Source organism: Cataglyphis hispanica, chromosome 20 (assembly GCF_021464435.1).
Source record: "Cataglyphis hispanica isolate Lineage 1 chromosome 20, ULB_Chis1_1.0, whole genome shotgun sequence".
In the NCBI taxonomy this organism is placed as follows: domain Eukaryota; kingdom Metazoa; phylum Arthropoda; class Insecta; order Hymenoptera; family Formicidae; genus Cataglyphis; species Cataglyphis hispanica.
In genome coordinates, this window is record NC_065973.1 from 4,913,790 (window position 1) to 4,931,809 (window position 18,020).

At 27.3% G+C, this 18,020-nt stretch overlaps 1 protein-coding gene across 2 annotated transcripts; it reads left to right on the plus strand.

Moving 5' to 3' along the window:
* The first annotated feature begins 6,597 nt into the window (after positions 1-6,597).
* LOC126857121 (NK-tumor recognition protein-like) lies at positions 6,598-17,756 on the plus strand. 2 transcript variants are annotated; one of them, XM_050606263.1, is made up of 15 exons: positions 6,598-6,784; positions 7,748-7,866; positions 10,909-11,021; positions 12,021-12,111; positions 12,200-12,362; positions 12,444-12,734; positions 12,808-13,043; positions 13,128-13,259; positions 13,393-13,504; positions 13,589-14,519; positions 15,197-15,739; positions 16,318-16,452; positions 16,978-17,163; positions 17,282-17,427; positions 17,523-17,756. In XM_050606263.1, the coding sequence occupies exons 2-15, from the start codon at positions 7,789-7,791 to the stop codon at positions 17,633-17,635; spliced, it is 3,270 nt and encodes a 1,089-aa protein (XP_050462220.1). In that variant the 5' UTR covers positions 6,598-6,784; positions 7,748-7,788; the 3' UTR covers positions 17,636-17,756. The 2 variants fall into 2 exon arrangements, with proteins under 2 accessions (XP_050462220.1, XP_050462221.1); XM_050606264.1 differs by lacking the exons at positions 6,598-6,784; positions 7,748-7,866 and adding an exon at positions 8,552-8,570.
* The last annotated feature ends 264 nt before the right edge of the window (positions 17,757-18,020 follow it).

Here is an 18,020-nt window from a genome sequence, read left to right on the forward strand (position 1 = left end):
ATAATAGATATGACAAAGTTTTTGAAGAAATCAAGTTTTCTAACGTATACTTTTAGATGAATTTTACATTCCGGTCTGTTAAAAAGTTCTAATAAACTATTGAATAGGGATTGTTAGTTTTATCCTCTTATAACGATACGAAAACTTTTAAAAAATATTAATAAATATTCTTCCTAACAGTGGAAAATGGCTACCAAATTTCATTTTTCTAACTTGTCCAAAATTAAAAAAAAAAAAAGAATATAAATTAAATTTTTATTTTCTTTGGAGGAGTGTAACTTCTCGAGGAGGAATATAGAAGTATATGTTATTTGTATAAAAGATTCTTAATTTTTGGCAAAGAATCATCTCTTAAAATTTTTCGTACTTATTTAGAAACATTTCCTGTATATGTTCTTCATTTTCCTCTGATTGTGAGTCGATATTTGAGTGAGGAAAAATCCTATTGTGTGATAAAAAATCCTAATATTGCAATAGCTTAGCCTTTAAATTTATTTAAGTTAAGTTAAGTTGAAGACTTTTTAAAGGTTCTTTCGATATGAGACGTCGCGATTTATTCTTGCGTCATCAAAGTGTCTCTCGTGAGAGATAATCGACACCAGTCAAAGTTTCCTTAGAATCGCAGAAATTACTGGCTGTTACGGGCTGCAGTAATTGCTTATAACGGAATACCTTATTTCGACCAAAGTCAGAGAACAGACGCGGAAGACGTCTTTAATTTGCACGCTTGTTCAGAGGGGATTCCCGCTCTTCCTCCCGTCTTCCTTTTCTCCATCCATCTGTTTTCCCGAAGCATCTCTCGCCGATACACAATATTCATCATTTGCATTCAAGATCCTACAGTCAAGTATTCTACAGTGTGATTCGATTTATTCTTACATTTTATTTTTATTTATTTTTTTAAATTTCTCGAAGCACATTTTTGCGGGGAGTAATGACATAATCACAAATATGAGCGATCGGCGACGCATTTCATTGCGGATTGCTCAATGTAGTGGTTCAGCGACATTCAAATGGACCATTAGTGATCGAAGACATATAGGTGAACGTAATAGCAATCCGGATTCGGTGGTCTGCACTTTCGGTGGTCGTCGACAATGTCAATAAGAGCGTCAGAAATGATAATATCGCTCGTCCGCTTATCTCGATTTAAAGAAGGGAACGTCGGTTCAACGTCTTCCGATGATGAAACTATAGCGCGATCCCCTTGTCGATTGAAAATTGAAACCCATTGCGATGATCGATAATTAAAAAATCCTCATAGTATTGATGTTGTTGTTCCGCATCGCGTGTCGCTCTATGGTACGAAACGAATCTCATTGCAAATACGTCGTATATCCGCTGGTACAGCACAATAATGCATACAGGACATCCGGAGAATTGCATCGCAAAATACTATAGCACAAAAGTTTGTGAAGAATTCAACAATAAAAGCGCAACTTTTTGCTCCGAAAAGTAATTTTTAAATGTCGTTGTTATAGATAGGGTATCTATTCTGGAAAGAACTATAGAAAACATGGAATTCTCATGGATTTCATTTTTATGCAGAGAATTTTATTCAAACTGAGGGAATTTTTCAAAAAAAAAATTTTTCTTGATCATTTTGTTATTATATTGCAAGCATCGGCAATCTAATTGATCAATGATTATAAATTATATGTTTTAAATATATCATAAATATATATTTTTTTCTCTTTGATTATATATTCATAATTTGATTATATATTCATATATTCATATTTGTCATAACAAAAAATACAGAATAAACTAATGAGTGTACATCTTTTATTGTAAATCTTACAATTAATGATAAAAAATGAAAATATTATGCAAATAAAAAATGCTTATCTTACAAAAGTCATTCAGTTTTTCTCAGTACATTTTTTAATTTATTGTTTAAAATTTAAGTGATTTATTTCTCCTTTGTTTGAGTGAAGAGCATTAGAAAATGCGTACGAAAAAAATATTTTAGAAAATTCTATCTAAAAGTTCTCGAATTTTACCTGGAATTTTGAACAAGTTATCTGAAAAATCAAGGAATTCTCAGGAAATTTTTTTACAACTTTTGAATAAACATCCTGATGTTTACCTCGATGATACTCAATCTTGAAAATTTTGTGATATAACAATCTCGCAATGACATTTTCCAATCAATTTCATTATTTATCTTATGTAATAGATTTTTAAAAGAAAATTTGCATTTATTAGATGCAAACCTTCTTATAAAGAATAATCGATATATATATATATATATATATATATATGTATATATATATCGAGATTTTTCAGGTAATCTTTTTGCATCTTTTTTTTAGAAAAAGTAAAACTTAAGGAAAAAATTACTTATATAAATTAATAATTATATATAAATTTAAGATTTGTAATTTTTGCTTCACTCAAATATATGTATACATTTGCTAGAAGCTGCAATCTTAATTTTAAATTGTCTAACGAATTTAAAATTTCCTTTTTTTTATAAATGTGTTAAAGAAGTTCAAAACAAAATCACAATTTTCCCAATTAAAATTAAAGTCAACAAATTTTGTAGAAATAATTTCTATATAATTGAAATTTCCATAATGGCTTCGTATTTTGTATTTTTAAAGATGTATACGCAAATTTGTAATACGATAGTTATGCAAAGACATATACAAGTGTTTTGTAACAGAAAGTTCAATGGCAAATAGAGAAATACGGATATGTGTACACCATACTGAATAGCGGTTTGTGTTGTTGTTGATCTTTGTTGCAACGCACATTCGCTCGATTCACTATTCGGTTGCATGCAAACGTGCGTACGCATTACGCGTATGTAGCTTAAGATTGCGTTCTTCTATCCTCGTAATGCTAGTGGATTAAAACAACGTGTATCGTGAAATGCGAATACGGCATTCGTAGCACGAACAACAAGCGTGTGATTTATCTCATCCTTCTATCCCCTGCGTAGTTGGATCCCGTATTTACCGGTTACCTACATCTTCCATTTATACTAAAATTTAGCAGCGTGTTTCACCAATAGTTTCGCGGTACAACGCTCACAATTCAAACAATGATCCGCAATTTCTTGCGAATATGAATTAACGCATATTAACCTAGCGTTGCTAAGCACATTGTTCCAAGTATATATAATTTAATTTAAACAATAACCATTGATTTCAATGCGTTCATGCGTTACATATTTTGATTAAAAACCACTTCAAACATTTTTAAAAATAAATAAAAAAAGTTTTGATAAAAAAATTCAGCAATTTTTAATTTTCACGAGATTATGTAGTTCTTACATACATTTTTACGCTAAGCGAATTTGTAAATTAGAATGTCACATCGTATATCTGGTTAAACATAAAAAAGCGATTGTATCTATATTTTAATTATTTAAATTAAAATTAAAGCTTTTCTTTTATTTGTAATTATTTAAAAATCTTGCGATTTTTTTTGCAATCTGTAATATTTCTTTTGCAATCTGTAATATTAATGTAATATTAAAATTCAATAGTATTGCTCTTATCAACATTATTGTATTTTGTACGAATAGCGTTATATATATTAAAATTATATATTATTAATATTTTAATAACTGAAACATTAAAAAATATAAATTTTATATAGTATGAATATAATTTGATTCTGTATTAGCATTAAAAGAGTAACAGAATTTATAATAATTTGGTAATTTTTGGAAAATATACTAATAAGTTACTTTTTTAGAATCGATAGTGAGTTACTTTTCAAAGAAAAAAAAATCAGTAACAAATTATTTTTATAAAATTATATTTTCAAATAATTAAAAATTAGTACAATACACGGTATATTTAAGTTTGTAACACAATATATTTATTGCAAGTCATATGAAATAACAATAATAATTGTATTATTAACTAAATTTGGTTCTTCCGAGTCATTTCAAAGTCATTTAGATTCTTCGAAAGATATATGCCCAAGTATGATTCACTTGAAACTGATAATGTGAAAATTCCTGAAATAATTAAACGGTTGGATGACTTTCTATTTTGAATGTCTAAAATACATTTATATAGGTAAAATGATAATTTAAAATATATAGATGAAAATACACATACATATGATTAGAGATAAGATAAGTCTATGATTACATATTTATTCAAAGGTTCTCTAAACTATTATTATCTTTTAAGACAATAATAGAATTATTTATGACATGATATTTTTCATAATGTATTAACATAATCCAATTTAATGCTATCTCGGTATTTGAAAGTAATAGATAAATACAGGGTGTCTTTAGATATTTTTATCATTTTTTGAACATTTATACAGAATGTTGAGACGATCTTAAAGAAAAAAGTATATTTCCGAACCAAGTCTGCTTCGAAAACTGTAAGAAACTTTATATAATTCTTTTTTTGACATACCATTCATCACGAATAAGACGTGATATTAGTTTCTCACACTATCTTTAAGATTCTTTACAGTTTTCGAACAAAACTTGGATTCAAAAATATATTATATCATTAAGATTGTCAATATTTTTTTAGAAACGTTTATTAAATAATAAAAATATCTGTGATTATCTTTACTTCATATGCAAATAAAATGATATTCAAAATATTTAAATTATAGAAAGGTATTTTACTTTCTCTGCTATGAGTTTAAAAATGACAGCTGATTAATTTCAATAATTTTTCATGGGACTTTTTCTATATATACATGCTATGTCATAAAATAATTCCAATATATAGACAATATAATTAGAATTAATTAATTATAATATTAAATGTTTCATAATTAATATTACATAATATCAGATGCTTAATAATTATATTAATATCAAATGCGTAAAGCTTCAATAAAGGTTGTATAACAGAATAAATGAAAATTTGTTATTTCTATATATTCAACTAAAATGAAAATATGAATATAGGAAGTTTGCTACAATTTTGCTTATAATTTTTGCGGCATGTATGTGTGATAAACATTTATGTATATGATTTAATATATATATATATATATATATATATATATATATATATATATATATGAGAGAGAGAGAGAGAGAGAGAGAGAGAGAGAGAGAGTATTCAATAATTAATTAATCCATTGAAAAATATTATATATGTAAGATTATATAATTTTTTTAGTACTGTGTTTATTACTACATACATTATTAGTACATATTATTTATATATATATTATATGTATATATTATATAAATATATATATATATATATATACTTTTTTTCCCTTGTTTCTCATAAACACCATCAAGACAACATTTGCAAGACAAAATTGAGAATATTTTGCAATAAGAGACATCTAACTTGTGAGATAACTGTTAAATAATCTAGATTTATGATTACTGGCGGCACACCGTGGCTATTGCTGCAATTATCAGAAAATTATTGTATTTAAGAAGAAAACACAGGTAGACACAATATCACATAATAAGCGATATAGGAGATTTTTAAAGATTCGAAAAGTTTCTATTCGATAGACTTGTATGATATTGTGTTTACGCGAGTTTTTGCAGAAAAGTTCTTATATTGTAATAAAGATACAAGTGCAGTGAAGGTACAATGTTACCAGAGCATAGGATTTTCATACGTATGTGTTGCTAATACTGCTTTACATGTAACCTTCACAATCGATAACATGACACTGCCTCGATAAATTTAACTGCATCACAGATGATTTATAAAAGTTCTAAAATTGCTTTAAAAACGTTCTTTGAAGCTTTAAAAATCAACATATATATATATTAAAAAATCATTTGTGTTGCATCTAAATTTATATATTTTTATATATGTATAATAAGAGTAACATTAATAGTATTTTTTTATATGTGATGGTTTTTATATGTATTTTTTAATGTGTGGTATTATTCTATTTATATTATTTAAAATAAAATTGCGTACTTTTTCTTATCTTAATCTTTTAATAAAACTATTAAAAATATTTATCTAAATTTGAATTTTTTTATTTTAATTGTGATAAGATTTTCTTCGAGAATTAACATATTCATGTTAGCAGATACAAAAAAATATTAAAATTTATTATTGTCATTCGAAAGGTATATTTTTTACTTTATAGAAAGAGGTTTATATCATTTTTGTGACAATTTTATTTCTTTTACAACTTTAAAAATTCGCGGGCAATTAAGAGACAAACGCGGATGGTAATGCGTCAGTTTCAAATAAAAATTTTCTTTTTATATTTTCAATATAGTGTAGGACCAAGATAATTTCATGCCTTGTACACAGTAATCAGTTTCATAAAAAATTATTTTCATAGAAAAATTATTCTCCATGAAACTGAACGCATTACCATCCGCACGGCTCTTATTAATCGCCCGCGAATTTTTAAAATTGTGATCTTCACTTGAGAGCCTTATTAATTTCTTAATTTATTTTATTCCTTTCTCTTATGACGAATCTAATGACGTCACTTTGGGAAAATACATAATGGCTATAGTGTCTACGAAAGATCTAAACCAAGCAGGTACTTAGACTGCTTTACGTTACTACGCATGCGTAAAAAAATGCCATTATCCGAGATCCGAGAACAATAAGCGCGGACTTGTGTGCAAGCGCAGTAGCGCTAGGAGCATGCAGGTGTTGCGTTGTGTTATATATAACTGTTAGATGGTACGGACTGTACACCACTGTGCATCGTGCATTAGTACGCGTAGCTGCTAACTGGACGTGTCTCCGCGAACGTGGTAATCACGTGTACGATTCTCGTACATACTCGCCGGTCAAAATTCACGTGTGTGTGTGTGTGCGTGTTGCCAAGTTACTTGGGAAAGAAGGTAGTGCTTTTTTCGCGATTATACGCGAATTTATTTCAGTGCTGGTGCATGGCATTTACGCGAACCAGCCTTATTTATACCGCGAAATTACGGTGGTAGGACGAGGACTACCGGCGCTGTTCGAGCGAGCTCGTTTCTTCGACCGCGTGATAAACGGTGTCCCAAAAATCGGAACGACGAATTTCGGCCGCGATCACATGCATTCATGCCATCCCGCGACGTCGGATCGCCGTTCCAATTTTTGTCGCCGATTTCTGGAGGCGTGGCGTTTCTCAGAACGCGATATGGATAAACGCCGGCTTTTCTTCCTCCCCCTTTCACTTGCTTCGCATACATACACACATATATATACACACTACGCAAGCGCGCGTCCACGCACGACACACATACAACGAAACGCTCTCCTTGCACGCCGACGGGGAGAGGAGTGTTCTAGCCAGGCGTTCATTCATATCGCGTAAATGTCCGGATTGTTCGCGATGTAGCGAATTTTTGATGTGACATTCAAGTGGCGAGTGGAATGTGTGTCATTTTGGAATTGATATAAGACCGCGGGGTGTAACGGTACAGCGGACGATCGACAATCATTGCCGCTCTTGTTCCCACAGCTGGTTCCTTGTGGTTGGCCCGAGTTGGCGCGACGAGTTTATTAGCGCAACGTGGTCGCGTTTTATATTGCAAAATATGCAATATCGACGCGCACTTTGACCATCCGTACACGCGTACGTTCAGTGGCAAAAGTGCGCCCGACGCCGAGTTAAGTGTCCGTGTTAAGCTCAAGTCGCACACGTGTGTTCTCTCGCGTCACGCTTCCTCCCCACGTTGTACAACATAACCTAAAACGAACACGCGCGATCCGAACCGCTCGAAACGTGCCCGAGTCCGTTCGATTTTTCGCAAGCTATATATCGCTAACGAGTTGTTTTTTTTTTTTTTTTTTTTGGTGTGTCATTTGCATCACAGATATATAGCAAAGTGACGAGCTCCAGCTTCAACATTGTGCCATGGAAGCGGAATTCATGAAATTATACGAGGATGATTTCTTTTCCGGTTTATCCTCGGCAAACGATATTGACCACGAGGTAAGATTTCACAGTCATTGAACAATTTTTTTTTATCATATGATCACCTCTCGAATAAATAATTGAAGATGATATTATACACAACTGTCGAAATATTTTATTTTTAAAACAATGATGAGAAGAAAATTAATTTTAACATTTGTGATAGTCTTTTTAATTCCATTATTAGAAGACGTAACTGGCTTTTTTTTCTTTTTTTTAAATCTAACTAAGCGCAACGACTTTTCAAAAGGCGAAAGAAATATTAGGCTATTTTTCGAGATAATTATTTATATGTTTTTATTAATAAAATTATCTTCTCAAAAAGAAAATTGGGATTTTATTTATTTATTTATTTATTTATTTAAGATGGATAAAAGTTGGATCATATGTGTATATATTTTTAATATTTACATAATTTTAATAAAAAAAGATATTCATTTTGATTTTTGTTATATTGTTATAAAAGTATCTCTTTTCTAAGATAGAAAATTCATAAAACAAGATTTATAAAAACGTGAAAAGAACGCATATGGATGGAATAATCTGCGCTTATAAAAATACTGGATAATAAAAATATAGAAACCTTAGAAAATTAAAAAATAAATAAATGAAAAGAAATTTTGAGAAAAGAAGCAAAATTACACCAGAAAAGAAAGCAAGATTTACAACGCGATTGTTTAGGTAGAGATTAGATGGGAAAAGCGTAGCAAGAAAAGAAAAAGGTACACACACACACTCACAATATATTCTTAAAAATATGGTTTTTTTCTTGTTTTATTCCCATCATTTTTTATTATGGTTTTTTCTCTTTTTCAGTCGTATTTTTCTTATCTTATTCTTATTTTTATTTGCTTTAAACGTATATGTAAAATTTTCCATCTTTTAACTGCTTCTCCATCTTTCTCAACTTTCTGTTATCTTCATTTTCTATATCTTGCTTTCACATCCCTTATCTTATTGACATTTACATATTTGGCTCATTACCTATCTAGTGTGTACATATATATATATGCATGATATATATATATATATATATATATATATATATATATATGCAAAAAGAATCATGATAAAAAATGATGGAATAAAACAAGAAAAAAACAATATTTAAGAAAATATGAAAAAATAGGCTCGATTATCAAATTTGTTTCGTAATTCCAATAAAAAAATACCTTCTCAAACAAAAGTAAAAATAGAGTCCCAAATTCCGTGCTTCCGTTAAAAAATTGTTGTATAAAAAGATATTGCACACTTTAAAATATACTTATTGATTAAATCTGATTTTTTTCCTACAATAGTGACAATATCAAAAAATGGTGCCAATCAATAATAAAAATTATAATAATTAATAATAAAAATACATTATGTACCCTATAAAATTTTATTCTTCTTTATTGTTATTTTTGAACATATATATTAAAATTTTTTATCCAATAAAATGCAAGTATAATTGTGTATTTTACTTAAATATTTGTACATTTAAATTTCAATATAATTGTAGAATCTACAAGATATATTCGTTGATATAAAACTTTTCAAGCATAACATGTGTTGTTAATAGACAAATAATCAAACGATGCTTCATGCATAGAGAGGATTTATGACGCCCTTGAAAAGGCATGTAGACGCATTCAAAAATTCATTCATATGTTAGTTATAAAAACTTTCTAAAAACGGTAGAAAATACAGGCTTATAGAGCAGGTAAGAAAAGGCAAAGGGATAAGCCTATTGAGCAGGTCAAGGATATCGACGTAAAAGAAAAATTTAAAAGAAAAGAAAAGAAAAATTTATCATGTCGGACTTCGCATTGTAAGACTAATATTGTATTTGTTGTACGATAAATTTGTCAGATGTAGAAATTGGTTATCGAATAGAGAATTTCTAGAATCTCTATGGAGATTCTAAGAATTCTCTGTCTGATAGCCAACATAGGATATATACGACAAATATTTTATCGCTTGAATATATCAACCTAATATCTCTGTTTATAATACACGTGGAGCGTACAATAAAAATACTTTCTTGATGCAATTGAGATTAAAGCTATCATAAAAATAAATATATAAAAAAATAAATATAATAATAAATAAATAAATAAATGAAAATTAAAAGAAAAGAATTAATTAAATAAATGAAAGAATTAATAAAAAGTTGCAAAAATAAATATATAAATACATATGTAGAAATAATATAATATAACATATAAATATTATAAAATAACATTATATATGTGTGTGTATGTATATATATATATATATATATATATATATATATATATATATATAAAAGAAATATACAAATTTTTCTACTTTAAATTAATTATATTTTGTTAAATTTTTATTATTATTTACAATAATGTTTTATTTGTGTATTATTAATGCAAATTATTTAATTGCTTATTTTAAAGAAAACTTAATTAAAATTTTTACATTAAGTGATGAATATTTTAATGACAAGTAATACACAATACAAATAAAAAGATTTCATTATGCTATATTGCCAAAAATTAAATTTTTCTAAATGTATGTTCAAAAGTACAATTAAAAATGCATATTGCATGTATCCATCAGAAAATTTCGTAAACCTTTATTTATATAAATATGTCTAATATAAAATATATCAATTACTACATTTCTAGTCAAGTATCAATTACTACATTATATAAACATATGATATTTTTCTATTGTGTTTTATGCAAAGTTATTTATATGTGCATATAAATATGCATAAGAGTTAATAATTTTAAATTTATTTCTTTCACCAAATGCACAACCAATGAATATAGTTAAAAAAAAATATAATAAATATTATATAAAAAAAATTTTCAATTAAAATCATTTCCAATACAGATTTATTTATTAAATAAGTATAATAAAAATAAAATTAAATTAAAACATTTTTTAGTTTGGTTTTAGCAAAACGAGTTTTTCAAAAAATGAAAATGATACAATTGAGAAACAAATTGAATAATAAGTAATAAGGCTGATATATGTATTGAAAATATTACAAAAAGAGTAAATGCTCTTTTTTTTTTACATTATAAAAAAATTTATTTACAGGATTTAATGGAAATGCCTCAAGATTCATTATACAATATTATTGAAAATGATTATGATGTGGACACATCTCAGCCCATTACTTTCAACTCCATCTGGAATGACAATGAACAGTAGTAAGGGCATTATTCTTACTTACTAAAAATGTTATACATGGGGCGATTTATTTTAAATATAATCAATTATTTAAAAAACGAGACATTTAAAAAAAATGTTTTGCGTAAAATAAGATGTATTTTCCTCTATATTAAATAATTTTTTTACTGAAACTATATGATTTTTCTTATATTTTTTTGTTATATAATTTTATAGTCATTTTGCAATAAAAGTAATAATATTAAGTATTAATAATAGTTAATATTATATAATATTATATAATAATATTAAGTATTATTAATTATTTAATAATAATATTAAATATTACTAATAATTTAAAAAATATTTTATAACTTGTTTTGACATATTTTGTAATATATAAAATATATAATATTTCATAAAAAAATGTAATTAGTTGTTAATAACTAAAATGTTATTCATATATGTATATACAGAATAATAAGATGAATTATTCCATATGAAAAACATGATATATGATTGCATTAGAAAAATCGCAATTGTATATTGCAGATACAATGTTGTACTTGTGTAAGAATAAAATGAAATCAATTCTATCGATTGTTCTATGAAAACTTCTACAAATATTTATTCTATTTTAATAAAATAGAATGAATATTTTATAAAATGTTTTAAATTATATATCACAATATATATTATAAAATATCTTTTAAATTATTGATATTCGAACTTATTAATAATCGGATTTTAATACTTTTTTGTGCAAAATGATGAGGATATTAATGTTAAAAATGTTGTATAATTTTATTTAAAAGATCCAAAATAATCTTTGAATTTCAGTAGAAAATAAGATATAAAAATTATTAAAATAATATATATTATTATCGGAACAAAATAATTTTTATTTGAAACATTTTTAAGAAAAATCTCTGTTTAAGATAACTGACTGTTATATTTAAAATAAATCGCTTAATTAATAAGTACATATTTTATACTATGAATATGTAATATAAATATATTTAATTATTTGTTTAATATAGTGCCGATACAGATGCATCATTTGCCACAAAAGCTTCACAGGAGAGTGAGAATTTTTCAAAGCTTTTCACAGAGTGGCAGAATTATGCGCAGGTTATAATTTTTTTCTTGTAATTTATGTATTTGTATTTTGAATTATATTCTTTGAAATAATGTAATAATACTTTCTTCTAATTTTCAGACAATGGAGTTAGAAGATCTTAATGATATTATGGACATGAATTTATTTGATACAAAACATACATTATGGAACAACATGTATCAAGAAGAGACTGCAAATTTCGCGCAAGAAGAGATAGATTTAGGGCCTGAATTAAAATTAAAAGAAGATGAACAAAGAGCAGGTTTGTAATCAGTAATTGTTATGTATTTTTTTTCTTAACATCTTGTTTATTTTGATGCAAGATGTATCTTTTTTTTTGTAGTCAATTTTGAGGAAGAAGATACCCATAAATTGATAGATAATACAATGGAAATTAATATAAAGACTGAAACTACAAAAGAAACAAAGGAAGAAAAAATTAATGATTTAAGCATTTTACCTGAATTACCTCAAGAAGCACCACAAGAGTCTAAAAACAAAGATACAAAGGCTACAAAGAAAAATCGAAACTTAAAAAGCAAAAGAAAAAAGGATAAACATGTAATTACAAAAGGTAAACAAGAGGAGCAAGAGGATTGTATAGATGTTGAAACTATATCAGATGAAATACCAGGTAATTGATCGATACAGATACATAAAACTTTGTGCTGAAAATGAATAAGCTGCTAAAATTTATTTTCTACTAGTATTGGAAGCTGTTGATATAAAGAGTTTGTTGGAACAATTTGAAGCTTCTGAAAATCCAAATCCATGTAATAAGGCCACCAAAAATAATTTCCTATCTTGCACGAGGTCGGACGCGATACAACCTATGACTCAGAAATGTCAAAGTCAAGTGTTAGAAAAGTCTCCTTCACAAGTTTATAATAAACATAAGAATATGCCAAATTCAGTATCAAAGGAAGTAATTAATAGGATAAAGGTTATTACTTTATTAAATAGTTTATCATGATGATATGCAAACAAGTTGATACAAAGTCATTCTGATTGTCTTGTTTACTTTTAGGCCTCGGGACGTAAAAAAGCTATTTCGATAATACCTGCTATGCCAAATGTGCAGAATAAAAATCGTAATAATAATAATACACGAATCCAAGATACTGAAGCCACGTTTTCCAATAATAAAGTTGTAAAACAAGTAAGTTCTACAAGAAATATCGTTACTATGAATGCGATATTACCCATTTATAAGTAAAATACGTGTAATTTGAAAAGTAATTGCTTGTTGCAAATTTTTAATCGATAATAATCCATTTATAATGCTCTTTTAGGTAACAAATAAAACTAAGAATAGAACGACGGATGGTACTTTAGTACAATTGGATCATGATTACTGTTATAATATTGGTTATAATTCTGCTACTAAGAGCTGTAATAGCAATAGTAAGTATAATAAGTGATATTAATGATGAAGAAATTATTATAATGAAATATACATATAATAAACTTGTCCATTTTTTGATGCAGAATTTACGAAACATACATCTGTATTAAAATCAAACCAGAATAAAAAAATAACAAAATGTGGCAAAATCGCAGAAGTAATAACAATTTGTAATGATAAAAGTTTGAAAAAAGACAATAATCTGGAATCGGCTGATATACATAATAAAAATAAATTAACAGGTGTTGCTATATTGGATAATGAAACGGATAAAATTAATGAAAATAGACTCAAAAGTGATTACAAGAATTGTCAAAAGATTTGTTTAAAACAATCTCAGGTTTTAAACAATTCATTGGCTATTAAATTACCTAAGGATATGACAGTTCCAAGCAAATCTTCTGATAAGAATTCTCCTGTGTATTTAATTCGCTCAACTTTGGCTCAAAACATTTTACGATTGAGAAATGATTTGTCTAAGAACATTTCACAAATGAATTCTACAAAGCAGATGGTTTCAGTATTAAAGAAACCACCAAATGCATCACAAACACAATTCTTAAAGAGTAACTCTGACGAAAATATAGTGACTACTACGAACAGTTTAAATAATGAGGTGCAGAACAAAATTGTACAAGATACTCAAGATTCAGCTTCAGACGAACAAGCGAAAAAACCGCCATTTCGTAAAAAATTGAATTTGGCAGAGTATCGAAATAGAAGGGATCAAAATCGTAGTGACAATAGTAGAACAAATTCTCCAGTATATAATTCGCCAATGATATTGTTGTATGTTCATCATGCTTCCACAACGACAGAACCAATTAAAAATGATTCTGAAAATCCAATTTGGTCCGAGAGGGAAATTGTTTCAATGTTGAAACCTAAGTCGGATATAGATGAAGAGAAAAACAAATCAAAACCACTTATGTGCGATATAGGAATACAAACATATGAAACAGTATTTGAATTTTCTAAAAACTCGTTGACAGATACCACAGAGGGAAATGAAAGGTAATGCATCAAAATCTATTACATGGTAAAAAAATTGTAAATTTTTGTGAATATAATTCCAACTTCCAAACTGTTTCATCACGATACAATTTTGAGAAATTTATAATTAAAATTGCAAATATAACAAATATGACAAAATTAATTAATATAGCACACTTTCTTGCAATTTTAATTACAAATTTTTTTAAATTTGTGTCTCGGAGCAATTTGGAAACCTAGCATAATTATAATCACTTATAGAAAGTGATTAATCTTATGCTTATGTATAAAAAAAAGTTATTTTGTGTTTAACTATATTATTAATATGTTTATCATTTTATTATCGTTATTATTATTATTATTATTATTATTATTATTATTATTATTACAGAAATTTATTAGAATTTATAATGAGGAATGTTTGAAGCATTTTAGTTATAAAATATTAATTTACAGCTTAAATTAAAAATTTAATCAAAGATTAATTGTCTTAATTACACTATAAAAAAGATTTTGCATTAGATGATAATATATGCAACAATAATTGCATGTGCATTTTGAAAAAGACTTTTTGAAAACTAATCAATTTTACAATATGTATATTTTTTTTCTCTTCTGTCATCTAAAATATCATTGTAAAAAATTACAAAGTTTCTTCTACTCTGCTTATTATAATCTGTGCATCTATTACATTATAGAGAACAATATATAAGGGACATAAAACAAAAATCCTACAAAAAAGATAGACTTTATAGAAGTTCTAGTCGGTCTAGATCGAAAAGTAAAAGCAAAAACATAAGCAAAAGCAGGAGTAGCAGCAGAAACAGAAGAAGGAGTAGAAGCAGAAGCAGAAGTACAAGTAGAAGCCGAAGTAGAAGCAGAAATAGAAACAGCAACAGAAATAGAAACAGGAGTAGAAGCGAAAGCCGGAATAGAAGCAGAAGCAAGAATAGAAATAGAAATAGGAGTCGAAGCAAAAGCAGAAGTAGAAATAGGAGTCGTAGTAGAAGCAAAAGTATAAAAAATGACAGTAGAAGCAGAAGCAGAAGCAGGAGTAGATCTCGCAGATGCAGCCGACGAAGAATCCGATCCCGTCGACGCAGTTCTGTTAGTTCAACCAGCAGTTGGTCATCCCAGTCACGCTCATATACGACATCCACTAGATCAAGATTTTCTCGCTCGCGTTCCAGGTCATCACTATCCAGATCCAGATCTTTCTCACAATATTCTAGTTGTTCAAGGTGAAGTGAAGAAAAGTACATAATATGATGCAAAATGATTTATCTAGTCGACCAAAAAATGATTTTTTCTACAAACCACTATATATTTTCGATCATTCTACATAATTTCCCACTTGTATTTTTAATTGTAATGATAGATACTCTAGCGAATTTGATTTTGTTAATATTGTCTTGAAAGTGAAATTAATGAGAACTTTAAGTTAAAGTTAACTTAAAGTTTTGCTAAAACAAAACTTTCGTTTGAAATAATTAGTTGACAAATTTAATTTGTCAATTATTTGCTTTTCAAAGTTTAATTTGCGAAGAATTCTTTTTTCACTTATAATTTTATAATTATTTTTGTTGTTATAATTGATTAAGGAAAGATTCGAGTGTCAAATTGGGCAAAAAAAATCTCTTATTAAAATTAAAGTAGGGAAAATTTGTATAAGTTAAATTTTTCCAGAATTATCACATATGTGTCAAAGTTATATGGTATAAAACTAATATATAAAACCAAATGTAAATAAATTTAGCTAATAGATCAGATAGATTTGAGTATTAAAATTTTTAAAGTTCTCTCTCATTTTTGTTGATAGGTCTTCCTCCTACTCGAATTATGGAAGAAGTAGATGGTCTAATTATTGGAGAAAAGACAGCAGTGATCGCGAAAGAAGTTATGATAGATATAAAAAACATTCCTTTGGTAGCCATCGTAATTACAAAGATTGGAGGTAAAATGCTTTTCGAGATAATTAGATTCAAAAACAAAGATTTAGAATATTCATATTATAAAATTTATAATAATAGATTTAGAATTTCATTTAACATATTTTTTACACTATAGTTTATCGTACAAGTCACATTCGATTAGAAGCGTTACTAAATTAAAAAGTTTATTTTTGAACCATTTTAAAACTATTTTGATTAAAAAAATTAAAAACACGATTTTTTTTTTTAAATAAGTTCTTCAATTTTTTCTTTAGTATCTTTCTCAGAGCTAGATTACTGAAAATGTGGAATGTCAACACATATATATTTTTGAAGATTTTATCTAGTTAATAATTGTTTCAATTATATATACAATGAATGATACAATCGAGTATGATAAAATGAATATAATTAATATAGATACTAATGGATAATTATGTAAAGTTCAAAACGAAATTTTACTATAGCAAATGCAAATTTGATTAGGCAAGGAAATGATAAAAGATATATTTTGTCTTTGACTAAAAATTTTTATAATTTGTTATTAGATCACCTGTACATTCTTACTGTAAATCTTACAATTGGTACAACAGAGAAAAGCAAAAGCAAGTGGAAGAACGAAGAGTAATATATGTGGGACGTCTAGATGAAGGTGTTACCAAAGCTGAATTGCGCAGAAGATTTGAGATTTTTGGACCTGTTGTTGATATAAGTGTACATTTCCGTGAACATGGGTATGTATTTATTAATTGCTTTATATCGTTTTAGAATGATTTTTTTTTTGAATGTATTATATATTATACATTATATATATTATTATATACATTATATATACATATATATTTATTTCAGCGATAATTACGGTTTTGTCACTTTTGCATGCAAAAACAATGCATATGCGGCTATGGAGCATGGTAATGATGATCCATCTCTACCTACATATGATTTAAGCTTTGGTGGCCGAAGAGCATTTTGCAAATACAAATATTCAGATCTTGGTAAGAAATAAAATATTATATATACATACATATATATCTATACAAACATGTTTTATCATGTTTAGAAATTATGGTAAATATACTTTCTTTTATAGATGATACAGCGAGTAGCTCACCCATTAGTAAATCATCTCAGGCAATTGAAGAAGATACTTTCGATTTTCTTTTGGAGGAAGCAAAAGCTAAATTGCGCAAAAGAAAAGTTTGACATATGTACTGTCTAATAGTTATAAATATAACTTAAATGATAGTATATAAATGTTATTATTGAAATATATCATAAGAAAAGAGACATTTTTATTTATACAATGCACATATGAAAAGTGAAACAGTGTATTTTGCTGCTCTCCTTTTACCACAAGAAACAGCATGTATTAGAAGTATGCATGTACCTAAAATTTTCGAACCAATCAAAAGATTTGGTTCGGATCTTTTATTGAAAGTGCATGGAATATTTGTTACCTTGCTTAACCGAATCTTATCCAATTTTTTGAAAGCAACAATGAATTTTATCGATTTTTCTGTGATTATGTTCAGGTATAAATAAGATCCGATTAATTGAAAATATGTAAAGTAATCGAACTTAGCGAATA

What these genes read in the sequence shown, in the direction of transcription:
- LOC126857121 (XM_050606263.1), top strand. Translation starts at nt 7,789, where the DNA reads ATGGAAGCGGAATTCATGAAATTATACGAGGATGATTTCTTTTCCGGT. An exon ending in TAAGAGCTGTAATAGCAATA is followed by an intron (nt 13,505 to 13,588) that starts GTAAGTATAATA and finishes TTTTTGATGCAG; the next exon opens with AATTTACGAAACATACATCT. An exon ending in GTACATTTCCGTGAACATGG is followed by an intron (nt 17,164 to 17,281) that starts GTATGTATTTAT and finishes TATTTATTTCAG; the next exon opens with CGATAATTACGGTTTTGTCA.